This window comes from Balaenoptera physalus (genome assembly GCF_965194825.1).
Source record: "Balaenoptera physalus genome assembly, chromosome: 21".
NCBI classification, from domain to species: domain Eukaryota; kingdom Metazoa; phylum Chordata; class Mammalia; order Artiodactyla; family Balaenopteridae; genus Balaenoptera; species Balaenoptera physalus.
The window spans coordinates 23,631,311-23,647,599 of NC_138902.1; the positions used below are offsets into that span (position 1 = coordinate 23,631,311).

The following is a 16,289-nucleotide window of genomic DNA, read 5'->3' on the forward strand; positions in this document are numbered from 1 at the left end:
TTTTCTTCTAGTGAAGTGGTCTTAATTTTTCAGACCAGGATCTACCATAAGAAACACGTTTTACATTGTAACCTGGCACACACGTATATGCATATGTGTACATATGCACCCATTCATGTACACAAACACACGTGTGTATATAAGCATATATAAAACTGAAACAAGTTTCCCCAAATAACACTTACAATAAGTAATGCAGTCTTACATTTTTCCACTCTATTTTAAAAAATACTATTTGTTACCTCCCAAAGCAACCCATTTGAAATACACTATTCTCACACAGCTTTTTCTTAAAGAGAAAGGAAGCAAGGAAGGAAGGAAGGAAGGAAGGGAGGGAGGGAGGAAGGGAAGGAAGAAAGGAGAGGAGAAAAAAAAGAAAATAGTAAACTAAAACATTTCTGTATAGTACAGAGGAGATTGTGATGTGACAAAGGAAAGACACGTATGAATTCAGAGGTGGGAGGGGGAGAGAGGGATGGGGCTGCTTGGGCACTCATTTTAATGCTCAGCCTTTATTTAAGGAGGTGTTATGATCTTTTATATAAGATTGGATTGCGGGAGAGGGGATTTGGAATAAAAGAGAATAAGCTAAGCGGAGAGCTGGCAAAGCACAGGTGTGTGTGAAGGAATGGTACGTAGTCTCAATTTACTGTAACAGAGAACAAAGGAAGGGGAGGCATGCAGTGGAAGGCGGGTTATGCCACAGAGCAGATATAAGCATCTCCTTAGCCTGGTTCCCCAATGAGCAACCAACACTATTTCCTCAGATGTAAAAGAGTTTTGCATCTGAGTTTCCCAAGTTCCTTCTAATAATCCATCACAGAAAGGGGGCAAAGTATGACCTGTAACAGCTCAGGAAAATAGGTCCAGGGAAGAATCCATTGCTTAGTTAAGCAGCCTTAAGAAAATAATCTCTCTGGACCGGTTTCCTCATCTGTAAAATGTGGGATTGCTATAGGCTTTGTAAATTCCCTGAGTTTCTGACTCTAAGAATTCCTTTATGCCCATTTCCCTTGCTCTCTAAGACAACCTTTAGACTAGGTTCCATTTCTGTTAATTTTCCAGATTTATCATCAATTACATGGAGACATCCTTCTTCCTTAAATTAGTTCAATAGTAACTACTTTGAGTTCTCCAATTTTGTAAATTTACTGGTTTATTGCTGAAGTATCTAATTTGCTTCTTAATAGATCAATTTCTTTATTTGTCCTACGAAGCCGATGTTCATATTACAGAGAACGCAAAACCCTAGGTGTTTTTGCATATGTATATCTACAACCCTCAAACTAAAATTAGTCTTTATAGGAAGAAAACACTTCAACCCATAGAAAACTTTGAGTTTTACTTTGTTTATTGATCCTGTACATTTGTGTTTCAGTTAATAGCACCATCCTGGCATCTACCTAACCAGTGAATTGGGGGGTGGAAAGCATCTTGGAACTTTTCATGTTTTCTCTTTACAAATGAGGAAGCTGGTCCAAAGTTTAGGTAATTAGCTTAAGGTCCAGAGCCACCCAGGCCTCACTCCCGGTTAGAGAACTTCCTGCACACTGCAGTCTTGCCTACAAAGATCACCATCACTTTTAAATCACTAGATTGTTTTCCAGTACAAGTAAGAACTGGGAGTTTTGAGGGAGTTCTCTTTTTAAGTTTCTTTCCCCCCTCCTGCTTGAGATTTGGAGGCAGATATGTTGCTTTCTAGTGAAGAACATTCCTAGAAATAACATAAAGGGGGAAAAAAGGACCTATTTCCCCCAATGATGTGATGACAACTTAATAAATGGCTCTGCTTCGAAAAACGGAAACCTTGGGACACACAAGGCAAACCTACACCTGAGATTCTGCACAGGAGGCCACACTCTAGCAATGCAGAGTTAAATGAATTGAAATCCCCTTTGGGGATCATTTAGGTCAAGTGTTTGCAAAACACAGTTTTTAACACACAAACCGGGAAAAAGCAAGTAGCTCATATCAAAAAATATATGCCCTTCCCTTGCAAAGGCAAACAGCTCTGTATTCATTTAAGCCCAGGCATGACCAGGAGCCTTCAGGCACTCCAGACTTGAGTTGATCTAGTTATTTCCAGGAACAGAAAACATCTCCCAATGAATCAAAAATTGGCACTTACTACCCAGCACAAAATAGTCAAACTGAAATGAAAATAAACTATTAAGGAAATGGATACTGCATCATCACATCTTTCTACTTCATTTCAATCTGGGGTGGGGCAAAAAAAACTTCCATTTACACACACACACACACACACACACACACACTTCTAGTATTCTGCATCAAATATTTATGCATTTCAAACCATGCATTACTAAGAGAAATGATTTGAAATAGCTCTTTAAATACTAAGTCTTTTAAAGATGATAATTGGGTAGATTAAGAAAATTAATTTCAAGAAAGGAAACCATCTTAAACCAACTTTAAGGGCCTTATTTTTCTGAGCCTCATTTTTTTCATTAAGTGAAGTACATGGTTTAGGATTATATAATCCACTTCCTTTTAAACTTATTTTTCAAGGCAAAAATACCTGGTCACAAACCTAAAATAACACCTACCTCCCTATCTTCACCATTAAAGACTGACAGGCTCATCAAGTCTTTCTTTTACATATGTTAGCAAAGCTTATTCTACTAAACAACCCCTCCCCAATCTTTGGCTTTTTCCCTAAGTTCTACGGCGTTATAGCACAGGAGAGATAAAATACTGTGCAAGTTGTAGTGTTACAAAAACCTTAAGTTAGAAATAAAGAGAATAGAGAGAGATTCTAAAGAAACTGTTCACTCATATTTCAGTGCATCCTGACAGAGAAAAAAGAAGATCTAGAATTGAATGAAACATCAAGCTGCCTTATCAAAGACCAATGAAAATAAAAACATGGCAGATACTGGTTAATACAAGCAGATTTTAGCCACTCCTACGTCTAACCTCAAACAGGAAACACGACAGGCAGACCACATTTTACTGTACTTTGTAGATACTGCAGTTTTTACAAAATGGAAGGTTTGTGGCAACGCTGTGTTGATCAAGTCTATTATTGGGGCCACTTTTCCAACAGCATTTAAAAAAATTAAGGTATGTATATTGTTTTTTAGACATAATGCTATTGCACAGTTGATAGACTACAGTATAACACAAACATCACTTTTATACGCACTGGGAAACCAAAAAATTCATGTGACTTGCTTTATTCCTGTGGTCTGGAACCGAACCTGCAATACCTCCAAGGTCTGCCTGTGTTCAATGTGACTTTCTCAGTTTTGTGCGAAAGGTGTAAGAAAAATAAGTATTACTGTTTTCTAGGTGAGCTAAAGAATTATTTCCATCAAAATCGCTCATGACACCCAGCCCCCCAAACACAAAATCTACTGGTCAAAATGTGACTCAGGTCCATCTGTTTAGTTTAAGAACATTACTGGTTTTATAACATACATTTTTCCTACAAACACATTAAGATCCTTATTTTGTTGTTTCCCCGTTTTGTTTACACATGGGGGCAGGAAGGGGTCTGAAGTTCCATTCAACTCACATATGACCTTGGACTAGTCATTGAACTTCCAGGCAACTCAGCTGCCCCCAGTAGGGAAGAGGCAATGTTTTTCCAGGCTGCCTTTGCAAAGTTCTGGAATTTCACATGGAATGACTTTTACGAATGCATAAGCACAATACAAGATCCCTTTTTGGTGCCACACAGTTTGAAAAAGGGAGTTGTGAGGAGATGTCCTTTTATGAGTTGATGATTTCTCCAAACTCAGGAGGGCAGGTGAAGATGATTTCAGAATTTCTGCATCTTCTATCTACTTCGTCACCTGAGTGTGACAACGGGCATAGCAAGGCTGGACTGCACCTCCCAGGTCCCTTCCTCTCTGGCTTCCTAAGTGCTGCAGCCTGGGAAATGCTACAAACTCAGGGTGTGGAAAACTTTTGTCCCTCAGACATCCTCTAGAGACTCCTGCAAGGAGGAGGAAGGCGCCTTTCTGTCGAGCTGCAGGAAGCAGCCTCCAGCCCTCTCCACAGGACACTCAGAGGTGGGGCAGGGAAGAGAACAAAATGTGGATGGGAGGTGTCAAAGGCATCTGAGGGCTCCATGCACTGACCTCAGCCTTCAGTTCGCCTTTGATTTTTCTCCTGGGGGTGGGAGGGGGTAAGACGTGAGAAGGCCATCAAGTTGAGGTATGTGTGGACAGAAAAGGAGCTTACTTTCCACTATGAAACTCACTCTAGTAGCAGCATTTTAAAAAACAAGGATGAAGGATCAGAGAGAATGATTCCCATTGTGTGTCGGCTTGACTTTAGCGAGGAATAATATTTTACCTTTTGGTGCCCAAGAACATTATTTCCTGGTAGGTAGGCCTTTTCAAGATGCCATTCAAAATGTTTTCAGTGACGTCTGGGAGAAAACTTTCCCTTAGAAATATTATTTTGGAATACTTTCACTGAAGAAAGCACTGTTCAGTACAGTCAATAGGGGCTAGAAAATGGTATCCCAACCCCCTTCCCCAAATATTAAAGACAGAGACTCGAGTTCTCCATTCATGAGGCCCCTGAGACAGGACGCAGAAACCACTCATTTGTCACCCTGGGACCCTAACATTACAGCTCTCTACCTACCAGCACAAGCCCCCTAGGAAACTGCAAAGTAATTTCAAGGCTCTATTTGGCCACCAAATATTGTTTCCTCAATTGAATCAACTCCTGCCAAATATATGTCCATAACTGGAATCTACAGCCACACACACCTGTATGAAATCCTAGCTATCATGTACAGTAGGTGATCTCAGGAAAGGTATTTAACTCCCTCGAGCCTCAGATTCCTCATCTGTAAAATGGAAATAATTATATCTACTTTGTGAGGTTGCCGTGAAGATTACAGGTGACAATGAAAGCAAACTTCACAATGAATTTTAGCTTCTATAATGTTATTACTATTCTGTCAAAAGTCTGTGGATTTTTAATAAAAATTAAAAAGGAGTATCCACACTAGAGAAAGATGACTATTGTTTATGAGACTATAAAATATATATATATGTGTGTGTGTGTGTATCTATCTATCTATATATATATGGGCTAAAAACTCAAGACTTTCTTCCTACCCATTGTTAATTATGATGGCAAGAAGGGAATAGCTAGTGAAAAAAATGTTAAGACACAGTAGACCTAATTAAAGAAGCCCCAGCAGGACTACACCCTACTTATCATTGATCATGATAATCCTTAACAACAACACAGGCTCCCACAAGGAAAAGTGCAAACAGACAGGAAGAGCCTTTCTCAGCTGGGAATCTTACCCCTTTTACATTAATTAGATTTCTGACTAATTTGAGGTGACAAGAAAACACCACTGATTGTACTCACTCCAGCCATCCATTCCTATAAAACATATTTTAACCCTACAGCACTGTCCTTCTTAAAAGACTAAGAATTACCCTCAAGTCCCGGAACTCCTCCCTACACAATGGCCACACGATCAGATACACAGACAGTTGTGAAAATCCACTGCAGAAAAGCATTTTCCTCCTAATTTCACAGCCATGGAAAAGAGGCACTTGGGACTGTGCTTTTTAGGACACAGCGTTGGATATTTACACTTTATGGTTGAGTATAAGTTCCCCCTGACCACCAGCAACGAGGACAATTTTTGATGTCTTGAATGCTGTATAGATTACTCCTTTGTGTTGTAGCCCCACAATGCCAAAGTAAGTATCTTAGAGGTAAACCCAGCTAAAATGAGCACTCAGAGAAACTCAGAGAAATGACTAAATTTAGAAATTAAATTCTCTCTCCTCCACTGGATTCCAACTCATATAATTCTAAGCATTAGACTAAGCCAACTTTAAAAATGAAAATCACCCTTCTCCCCAGGTCTGCTTTATAATTTCAACAGGCTTGGCATGACGTGAGCCTCCCTGCCAGTTGCACCATGGGCCAGCTTGTGCTATAATGTTCTAAAGCACCGAGAATTCGGTCTTTAGCGATTTGGCAATGTCCAGGGAGGAAGGGGAAACATCTGAAGTTATTTTTACTTTTGCAAGTCCTCTGGTTGTACAGGGTGAATGCTAGGGTGGGTCAAGTATTGTCTGGAACCTTCAGGGTCTTTTTTTTTTTTTTTTTTTTTTTTGCATGGCCTCATTTCCGTCTTCCTGTTGCTAGGAAGGAGAGCTAAGCATGAGAAACGCGTGTTTACAATACTGGACCATCCTGTCTAGCACAAGGCTCTCTTCAGAAAAGTACGATTCACTTCACCCACTGTACTTCGGATGCCCCCACTCTTCTGAACCAAATCACCCTCCCCTGAATATTTTCAAATTGCATATTTACCCACCTAAGTCATAAAAATACCACTCTCATTTGAACGTTGCATCATGGCTTAAAATCTCCATGGGGACACCAAGGGAAACCCAAGTACTTATTTTTGTATTTAAAACCACCTCTTGGAATCCCACCAAGCTTCTGATTGCAAGGCATCTCACTGGGGCCTCCCATACCTTCTTTAAAGCCCCACACTAGTTTTACAAGGAAGAGTTTAAGTACCATCTACATTTTTCACCCACTTCACAGTGATAAATTGTTTAATCATAACATGCTTTTCTATTAATCTGGTATATTTTCCAGAAGCAACCAAACATCCCCCTTTAATGTAAAAACGCCCTTAAACTTTGCTTGGTCTTTGGTTTTTGAACTACAATATAGAACAATAACAAAATAAAGAAAAAAAGGCTTTAGTTTTAAAGGGGCATCTGGTCTCTCAGAACCTTTGCTCCAGAACTATAGGAAAATCCTTTGATTAGTCCAGTGTATTAAAACTTGGAACACCGCCTTCACTTAGCCATAGTTAATTGCTTAACAGTTTAACATTTTCATTCTTTAAGGAGGTAAATGGTGTTTCTCATAAGATCCACAATTAGGAAGTTAAGACATAAGTAAGTCACTGAAATGACGTTTCTCATCCACTCTAGGGAAAGATCAAGTTGGAAGCTACTTAATCTCAATCTGCGGAGTAGGGAAACCAAGTCAGCCCCCTTTCTTGAGCTTCCAGTAAGTTTGGTGTAAGGCAGCGGTCCCCAACCTTTTTGGCACCAGGGACCGGTTTCGTGGAAGGCAATTTTTCCACAGACCGGGGTGGGGGGATGGTTCCGGCAGTAATGCGAGTGATGCGGAGCGACGGGCGGCAGCAGATGAAGCTTCGCTCACTCCCCAGCCACTCACCTCCTGCTGTGCGGCCAGGTTCCTAACAGGCCACGGACCGGTATGGGTCCGCGGGCCCAGGGTTGCGGCCTCCTGGTGCAAGGTGGCTTGAAATAAAATAAAATCTGGTTTTGTCAAAAGCAAACTTTTAGAAACAGCTGGGAGAGAAAGTCTGCTGTGCTTCATTTTAAACTCTGAACAGTAGTGCTAATGAAAAAAATATGCACCTAGGATTGGACCACGCTGTAAATCTGGCAGGCCACAATAAAAATTAATACACGCAATCGCCAACATCTTCTCAGAAAACGTCTCCAAATAACGTCTGAACGCACATCTGCTAACTATTTGACACTCATTTCCCAGGACTTTAGTTCTATTAGGGGGGCTGTTGACTTATGGGGCACCCCTCGGACCATCTGCTGCAGTCTGCAAGCCAAGATGGCACTGGGTGCCTCCATTAATTCCACACTTACGCTCGGCAAATTATCTCTGCGGAGGACCAGCCTGCAGTCCAGATGGATGCTGAATTAGTCAACCTCTTGGAGCTGCTGATAGATTTACATCCAGAGTTCTGCTGGGCTATTATTTTCCCTCATCCCTTCAGCAAACAGAGTTTTGCAAAAAAAAAAAATGTAATTTGAGACTCAGTATTCTGCCTTCTCCATAGCTGTGATTTTTTTCCATCCAAGTGCGTCATATATTCCGCCCTCACGCATCTTTGCATAACGGATGGCTCTGCCTGGACTGCATTCCTCCATCTCACCGGCAATCACTGAGGCAGCTTCTGAATCCTAAGAATGTACCCATTTGCTAACCAGGTTGAGTGTAAAATGACTCAGTCAACGTAAGCATGAAGAAAGGTTTTCTTCTCCACAGTACAGACTAATGACTATATGCAGGGGTTTACTTCTACACTAATTAGCATAAATTGGGTACTGAACATCAGTCCCAGACACTGGGCTAAGCCCTTGTATTAGCTCGTTTGATCCTCAGCACCTCCCCACACAGTAAACACAGTTATTACCCCCATGTTGCAGATGAAGGAGGTACAGAGAGGTCCTGTCAATTCCCAGATTCGCCCAGCAAGCAGGCTGCAGACCCAGGATTCCCACCCCGCCGGCCTCACTCCGGGCTCGCTCTGACTCCCCTAGAGACAGGGGCTGTGCGCTGGGAAGTAGCGCGGAGACAGTAAGTTACACGTGGCGGCGTCGGTTTGCCGTGGCCAGAGGTGTAACTCCTCCCGAAGGATCAAAGGCTCGGCCCGCGACGTTGGAGGTGGGGACAGGGACACAGAGGGGGGCAGGGGTCCAAAAGGCCGTCGCCTCGCTACGGAAAAAGCCGGATCGAGCGGTGCGCTTCCTTCCTTTCGCCGGCCCCGGGACTCTCGGCGCGCGGGCGCCTCCTCCCGAGCCAAGGGCGTGGGCGTCTCCATGGGGCATTTTAGGAAACCCAATCCGACGCCCCAGCACGTGAAGGCATAGCCTTCCAGCAGGCGCCCCACATGTTGGACTGGCTAAACACCTCCAACACTCTCCAGGGGCCGGCAGCCACCAAAGCGAGACTTTCCTGGCTAAGCCTGAGTTATTTTCCAGCGTCTAAAATACTTGAACAAAGACGGCTGGAAATTAAAACAATTTTTTGGTAAATTTACTTTAAAGTAGTTTAAAAAAAAAACTTTCCAAGGGTCACTACGGTCTAAATATCCCTAAATAAGATTCTCAAGGGAGTCAACGCTGATTTTGGACTTGTATGGTGAAGGACAGCAAGTACCGAGCCCGGAATGGTCCTCGAAGGGAGGAGAGTAGAAACAAGGTCGCGCCGCGACCCTCAGAGCCAGAGGCCGCCGCCTGCGATTTAGAATAAGAATAGAAGGGCCGCCAGCGCGGCTGGGCAGAAAGCCAACGGGTCCTGCGACCCCGGACCGGCCCTTCGCCCCCAGCCCGGCCTGCTCCCCAAGCCCGGGCGGGAAGTTATTGTGGGTTTCACTTCATCAGTCACGGTCGCCTTCCAGCCCGCAGCCCTTCCCGGAGCCCACCGGGCGCGCCGGCCCGCGGCCCCCAGGGGTCATTACCCGAGATTAAGACCTCCCTCTCCGAACTACGACCCTTGTTTTCCCCACACTCCACCTCCTCCACTCCAAGAAACTCGAGCGACTCGGTTCCGAGACTCCTCGGAAAGCGCTGCAAAAGCACAGAACGTCAGGCACCGACTTGACAAGGCAGGGTGACATTTCCTCCGCGGCGGGTCCCCTCCGCAGCTGGCTCTTGCGGCCGGCCTGACGGCAAGGCACAAGTCTAGCTTACGTGTTAGGATCATGGTGTCCGGCTTCTCTCTGCACATCAAGTGCGGCGGGGGACGGCGGGCGCGCAGTGGGGAAATCGAGGCAGCCCCACGCAGCTCGGCTCCGGCGCCCGGACCCACGGCGGCACCCGAGACGCGCGACCCAGCGGTCCTCAGCGCATCCTTACTCGCCACTCCGGAAAGAACTTGGTGTCTGCCCGATATCGAAAAGGGAGAGCGCTCAGGGAGCTAGGCGAGAAGCCCGGGAGCGCTGGCTTCCCGGGAGTTCGGCCATGGCCAGGACCAGAGCGAAGCGCCCTCGCATGAGCCGCTGGAGAGCTCTGCCTCCCGCGTAGCCAGCCGGCCGCGCCCTCCCGCAGCGCCCACCCCTGAGTGGAGGGACCAGGCCCTGCGCCTCGCCTCCTCCCCGCTACCAGGGTAGCCAGCAGCAGCCTCTCGCAGGCTTCAGGCCCCACCCCGCTCTCCCGTCCCCGCCCCACCTCGAGCTCAGACACCTCCCCTCCCCTCCTCCCCGCGGCCCGGCTTGCCCGCCGCCGCCCCAGGCAGTCCCCTGGCCCCGCCCCTCCTAGCTCCGCCGGCCCCGCTCCTCCTCCGCCAGGGGCTGGAATGCTTTCCTCCGGCCTGCAAGTCTGCAGGGGGAAGCCCCTAAAATTCTCCAACTATTGGCCTTGGGGCCAAAGACAGAGGCTGGACCCAGGAGGCGTTTACTTGCTGGGGAGGTCTGGGCTCCACGCTGGGACACCGCGCACTTTCCCCCTCATCTTTTTCTTGGTAGCTTTGCACACTTTTTTTTTTTTTTTTTTTTTAACCTCTGTTATTCTGCCTTTCATCCTGATGGGAACCGCATAAATTCCTGGGAACGGAGGCGAAGTGGGGAGGTAGGGGTGAATCAGTGTTTCGTCATGTGTAAAATGGGGAGAAGAGTACCTGTCCCTGCGACATTCATCATTCATTGCTAAGGTGCACAGGGGTACAGAGCAAATGTAAATAACTGACACTGTGGTAGAGAGGGACAATTTATACTCAGCACGTGCTGACTCTGCAGTGTGCAGTCAGAACCAGTGTCTGCCAAACCAAGGCCCTTGGGCCACAACCCAGTGCAGCTCCTGGAACTGGTAGAGTGGACCCTAGACTGCAGAATTAGAATCTCTGATGTTGAGAATCTGCATTTTTTACAAGCGCTCAGGTGATTCTGGTGCACTGTAATTTGAGGACCCCTGATATAAAAGGAAGCCTCATTTGGAAAGATCACAGCTGACTATAATCTTTGTAAGATTTTTAAAAACTCAGACCAGGACTGCATGAAAATTTCCTTTGGGGCTAATTGATGCTTTCTGCCTATTACCGCTGCGCAAAGAAAACTACTAACCTAAACTCACTCATTCAACAAATATATCTAGAGCATTTATTTACCATGTGCCAAACACTGTTCTAGGCTCCGGAGATATAGCAGGGAGCAAAAAATATAAACATCCCTTCCCTTCTGGAGTTTACTTCCTAGTGGGGAAGATGCACAATAAACAAAATAAATAAGTGAAATATATATAGTGTCTTAGATGGAGATATATAAAGGGGAGGGGATATGGAAGCTTGGAGCAGAGTCTGTTTTTAAGTGGGGTTAAATACAAATGGGAGAATTTAGTCTCTTGATTATAGTTTAAAATGTATTGATTTCATAGCTGTGTCTTAGTTGACATACACAAGACTCTTTTTCACCCCATTTTTTCAAAAACAAAATAAAAACACTCATTTCACCACTGACTTCCTAATTTACGCAAACCAGAATTGGGCTCTGAAGAGTGGCATCTCTGGAGGGCGAGGGGCTCCTTTACTTAACAGGTATTTCCAGGGCTTTTACCTACTTAGAACTGCTGGGGACACCAAAATAAGCAAGGGCAGGCCCACCTCTGCCTGCTCAGAGTTTAATTTGCTGAGGAAGCAACAGGGGCTTATGAAAAAGAGGTGCTGTGAGGGCCCCAGGAAGTGGGGACCTGACCTGGCCCAGGAAGACAAGAAGAGGGAGCTTCCCTCTGAAATTTGGGAGCTGGAGGAACTGTCAAAACACCCACAGTTGCCAGCAAGGGGGAATGTAATTCAGGGGATACTGGAAAAGTAAAGGCAAGAACTTTCAATTCCCTGCATGACTGTGTTGAGGAGTTTTAAAAATCCTTAACAGCAATAAACAGTGAGAAGCCACTGTAAAGGAAGAAGGCATCCCAGGATCAGATTTGCATTTTGAAATCTTCATTCAGGCTGCAGTGCGTACTTCGAATTTAGGAAATAGGAGTATACCACCTAAACTTCTCTTATACACTAACTTCCCTTATTTATTAACAATCCAAACCTCAAAGTTATAGATATTCTAAGCATCTCCTCCAAAGCATATCAATTCTCAGAATAAATTCTTAATATTTATTATTAGCTGGGTGAAGTTGTGTTTTAAGTGAATTGGGTTTCTAGGAGTCTGTGCAATCTTGATGTACCACCTGCCACTAAGTATTCATCTTTCCAGAATAAAACCTGCTCATGTTTTTGTCTCTTCTTGTTCAAGCCTCATTCCCTTTTCCTTGATCACTGACGTTGTCTCCTCTGGATCTTCTCTCATTTCATTCCCTCTCTCTGGAGGTTTGTGTGATATGGATTGCTCATCACCTAGTAATAATAATTCCCGGCACATTTTCCTTGGTGATGCATTGGTCTGCATTTGACCTCCCCTGAATCTCATCATTTTCTTCCATTCTTTGGTTTATTGACACAGCCTGTGACCTGGGCCAACTCCCAAATTTTATTTTTTAAATTCTTACTCCTGTTAGAAATGGACATGCTACATTTTGAAAACTGCTACACTTGTAGAATATGGTTGAAAGCAGGCCTTTTGGAACAGGCCACTTACCAGCTGTGTGATGAACATATTATTTAGCCTCCCAAACTTCGGTTTCTTCATCTTTGAAAAAAGAGGTTTAAACAGTGCGTATCTCATGAGGTTTTTAATGAGGATTGAAAAAGCTCATGCACATTAGTGCTTAGCACATAATAAGCACTCGACAAGGCTAGACATTATTATTATATATTACTAAATGTGCACATCAAACTAAGCCATGCAATTAGTATTTAACTATCATCCAGGAGAAGATGAAAACAAAACAAGACCTTGACTTCAACCTTTGTGAACCTGAGGAGCCTTTACAAACTGGGGGAAGGAAGAAGTGAAAAGTCATTAACAGTTAAACAAACAGTGGTCCCTTCCAGATGAAAGAGGGTCCCCAGGACAGCGCAGAGTCCTTCCTCTCCATTTAACCTTCAACTCATCACCCATGGTTTCATTTGTCTGTCATTGGAAGATGCCATTAGACTGGGTTTGTTAGCTGATGCATGACATGAGATTTGGGTATTGAAACACTGGACTGTAAGAGGCAGAGATTAATGTAGCACATTTCCCAGCCCGCAGTATATATGGTCTTCTGATACCCCTTCAATACATGAGAATAAAAAGCCGTCACAAATTACACCAAGTTTTGTTGCTACTGTTGTTGCTGCTGTGAAGTATTTGCTCTCAACGGAGGTTAAAAAAAACAACAGAAAAAGATTTGACGTGAGGACCTGCGCTGCTGCTGTTCACTTCCTGCCATGCTCTTCTCAGTTGAAGCATCAGTTTCAGAAAGCTATTCACAAGGATAGCTGTGCCCTGTCATCTACACGGATGTTTCCACATTCAAGTGTTGTATTACCAAGGCCACAAAAATCACAGAGCGAACTCCTAAGCTGCATGACAGAAGGCTGAGTGGCTAAGTGGGCTACTCTCTGGTTCCTACTCTATTTTAATGATTACTATTAGATATCATTGATATTGTCCAAGGGCATTTGTCCTCTTGCATTTTTTCCCACATATTTTCCATTAAAAAAAAAAAGGAATAAAACTTAGGTGTCTACAGGCACTCAGGCAGGTAATGCTGGTGAGGGAAGCAAGTCACAGTGGGATGGTGAAAAGTGAGGAACCCAGAACCCCTCCAAGAAGCAGTGCCACTCAGGCTCACTTGGTTCTTGGCTGTGTTAACACAGCAACCCATTGTTCTGGGTTTAGAGATTGTTTTTCAAGAGCCCATAGATTTCTAAATTTTTATACCACACATCCCAGTTTTTAGATGCTGGCACTAATTAAAAAAAAATTGAAACACGTGCCAAGTAATTTGAACTTTGGGCTTCATTTAGCCCTGAGGCAACTAGTTTAAACTCTGCTCTAAGTGATAGGAGCCAAGCAATCTCTTTGGAAATTTATTTCTCTCCCACAGGAACTAAAAGACTCTGATGCTTGGAAAATGTTGTAATATAATTTGTGTTCAATGGAGCATTGTGAAATGAGTGCGGAAAATAGTTTTTTATTTGTAATAGTCAAAGGAAATATGACAAATAGTAGAAAGTTGTTAAAATAATTTGTAAACAGTATCCAATTCAGAGAAATAATTAAATTTGAAATTTAATGGTTGCCCTTAAAACATTCATTTATGGTTAAGCTTCCATGAACCAAGTCTGGGTTCTTTCCTCACCGTCTACCCTGGTATTTATTTAGTCTTTTCAAAAATATTTGAAACCCAGATGCCAGGGGTGTAGGATGGTGAAAGAGGAGAAAAAGCAAGGGTTTAGGAGGTGAGATAAATTAGCCTTCTTTTAATTTTACCTAGAATAGCTCTCTTATTCAGTCAGACCTTTTTTTGACTACATCTTTTGAACAAGTGAAGTTTAAAATATGGGGAAGGTTAACTTAATCTGTCAGTGATAGTTTTAGTTCAGAGCGGGGAGTCCCTTGTTCCTGCATAAATGTGATATAAATCTACTTTCTGAATAATCACTTAAGCCCCAAATATGATCTAGCCTGGCACAGAACTTTTATCATTCAACAACAATTTATTAAACCTTAGAAAGGCAGTGTGCTGATGAAACAAAATTGAACAGGAATAAATAAGTCCTGGGATGTCATGTAGAGCATAGTAACTGTAGTTAATAACACCGTATTGCATATTTGAAAGTTGCTAAGAGGGTAGATCTTAAAAGCTCTAACCATAAGAAAAAAAATTTTTGCAATGATGTGTGGTGATGGATGTTAATTAGACTTATTCTAGACTTACTGTGGTGATCATTTTGCAATATATACATATATTGAATCATTACGTTTTATACCTGAAACTAATATAATGTTATATGTCAATTATATCTCAATTAAAAAAAAACTTCAGCAAATGACAAAAAAAAAGAATATAAAAAGAGGGCTTGGAGAAGAAAGCTCTTAGGTAGAAAGTAGAAATAGATACAGTTCTGTCATAGTTCACTGGTGGATTGGACATAATCCTGATTTGGTAAATCAGTGGGCATGCTTTCCTGAGATAATTACAATATTTACAGTAGAATCTCCTTTGAAAGGCTATTTCATTTAATAGCTTAGATAGCTGATCAGCCCAAGGCCCCACAGCTCAAAATGGCAGAGAAGGGACCCTGGGACACCTAGTCAGAGCCTCTGCCACCCCCAACTGCCATCTGAGCTTCACCGAGAACTGCTCTGATTCTTTCAAGTGGCCTCTGACAACACAAATATCAGGCCAGAGAAAACTAAAAATCGCGATCCTTTTTGAATCCACAAAAGAAACTGGGCTACTTTCCCACTGAATTAGCCAATTTTAATGGCATGCTTTTGATTCTTTGTTTATTCTGACATTAACCTCAATTGTACAGTTTTCTTTTTTTGAGTCTGTAGCAAATAATTTATTGAAAGCTGAGGATGGACAACATTATTTTATAAGAACTAATAATATTTAATATTTTGCTTTCTTATTATATAACTTTTATGATTATAAAATATTTATTGTTAAAAAGTTTAGGAAATAGGGAAAGTATAAAGAAAAAAACAAAACTCATAATCACACTACCAGAGACAACTGCAGATGATTTACATTTTTATGTCTCTCTTCTCAGTCTGTTTTTTTAAAAATAAATAAATAAATACATTTATTTATTTATTTATTTATTTATTTTTGGCTGCGTTGGGTCTTCGTTGCTGTGCACGGGCTTTCTCTAGTTGTGGCGAGCGGGGGCTGCTCTTTGTTGCGGTGCGCGGGCTTCTCATTGCAGTGGCTTTTTTCTCGTTGTGGAGCACGGGCTCTAGGCACGTGGGCTTCAGTAGTTGTGGCATGCAGGCTCAGTAGTTGTGGCTCATGGGCTCTAGAGTGCAGGCTCAGTAGCTGTGGCGCATGGGCTTAGTTGCTCCAGTGGCATGTGGGATCTTCCCGGACCAGGGCTCGAACCCGTGTCCCCTGCATTGGTAGGAGGATTCTTAACCACTGTGCCACCAGGGAAGCCCTCAGTCCGTTTTTTAGGACAGATACTTTATTGTACAGCATTGGGATCATAGAATATATTGTTTGTAATATTTTATTGCACTTAAAATATTGCTGTATTGAAGAATAGAGCTTTTTATAGTTGCTTCATGTTCCTTCTTATGGATATGCAACAAATAAGTTAAATGTTGAACTTTAAATTTTTCACCATTTTTCCTTTAGTGAACATCCTTGTATAATAAATTTTAAAGAGCAAGAATGGTAATTTCCGGGACTTCCCTGGTGGCGCAGTGGTTAAGAATCCACCTGCCAATGCAGGGGACACGGGTTCAAGCCCTGTTCCAGGAAGATCCCACATGCCGCGGAGCAACTAAGCCTGTGCGCCACAACTACTGAGCCCGCGTGCCACAACTACTGAAGCCCGTGCGCCACAACTACTGAAGCCCACGTGCCTAGAGCCCGTGCTCT

General features: G+C 43.2%; 1 protein-coding gene across 10 annotated transcripts in view; it reads right to left on the minus strand.

Annotated features, from left to right (window-relative positions):
• Window positions 1-16,289, minus strand: part of DLC1 (DLC1 Rho GTPase activating protein) — a 407,206-nt gene that overhangs the window by 34,809 nt on the left and 356,108 nt on the right. Inside the window, exon 1 of one of the 10 annotated variants that reach the window (XM_082444589.1) lies at window positions 9,498-9,914. The exons of 7 other annotated variants lie outside the window; for them this stretch is intronic. In XM_082444589.1, coding sequence (XP_082300715.1) covers window positions 9,498-9,534 — 37 coding nt within the window. In that variant the 5' untranslated portion in view covers window positions 9,535-9,914. Of the gene's footprint in view, window positions 1-9,320; window positions 9,915-16,289 lie in introns of those variants that run through there. 2 more of the 10 variants (XM_082444586.1, XM_082444578.1) reach the window with 2 other exon arrangements.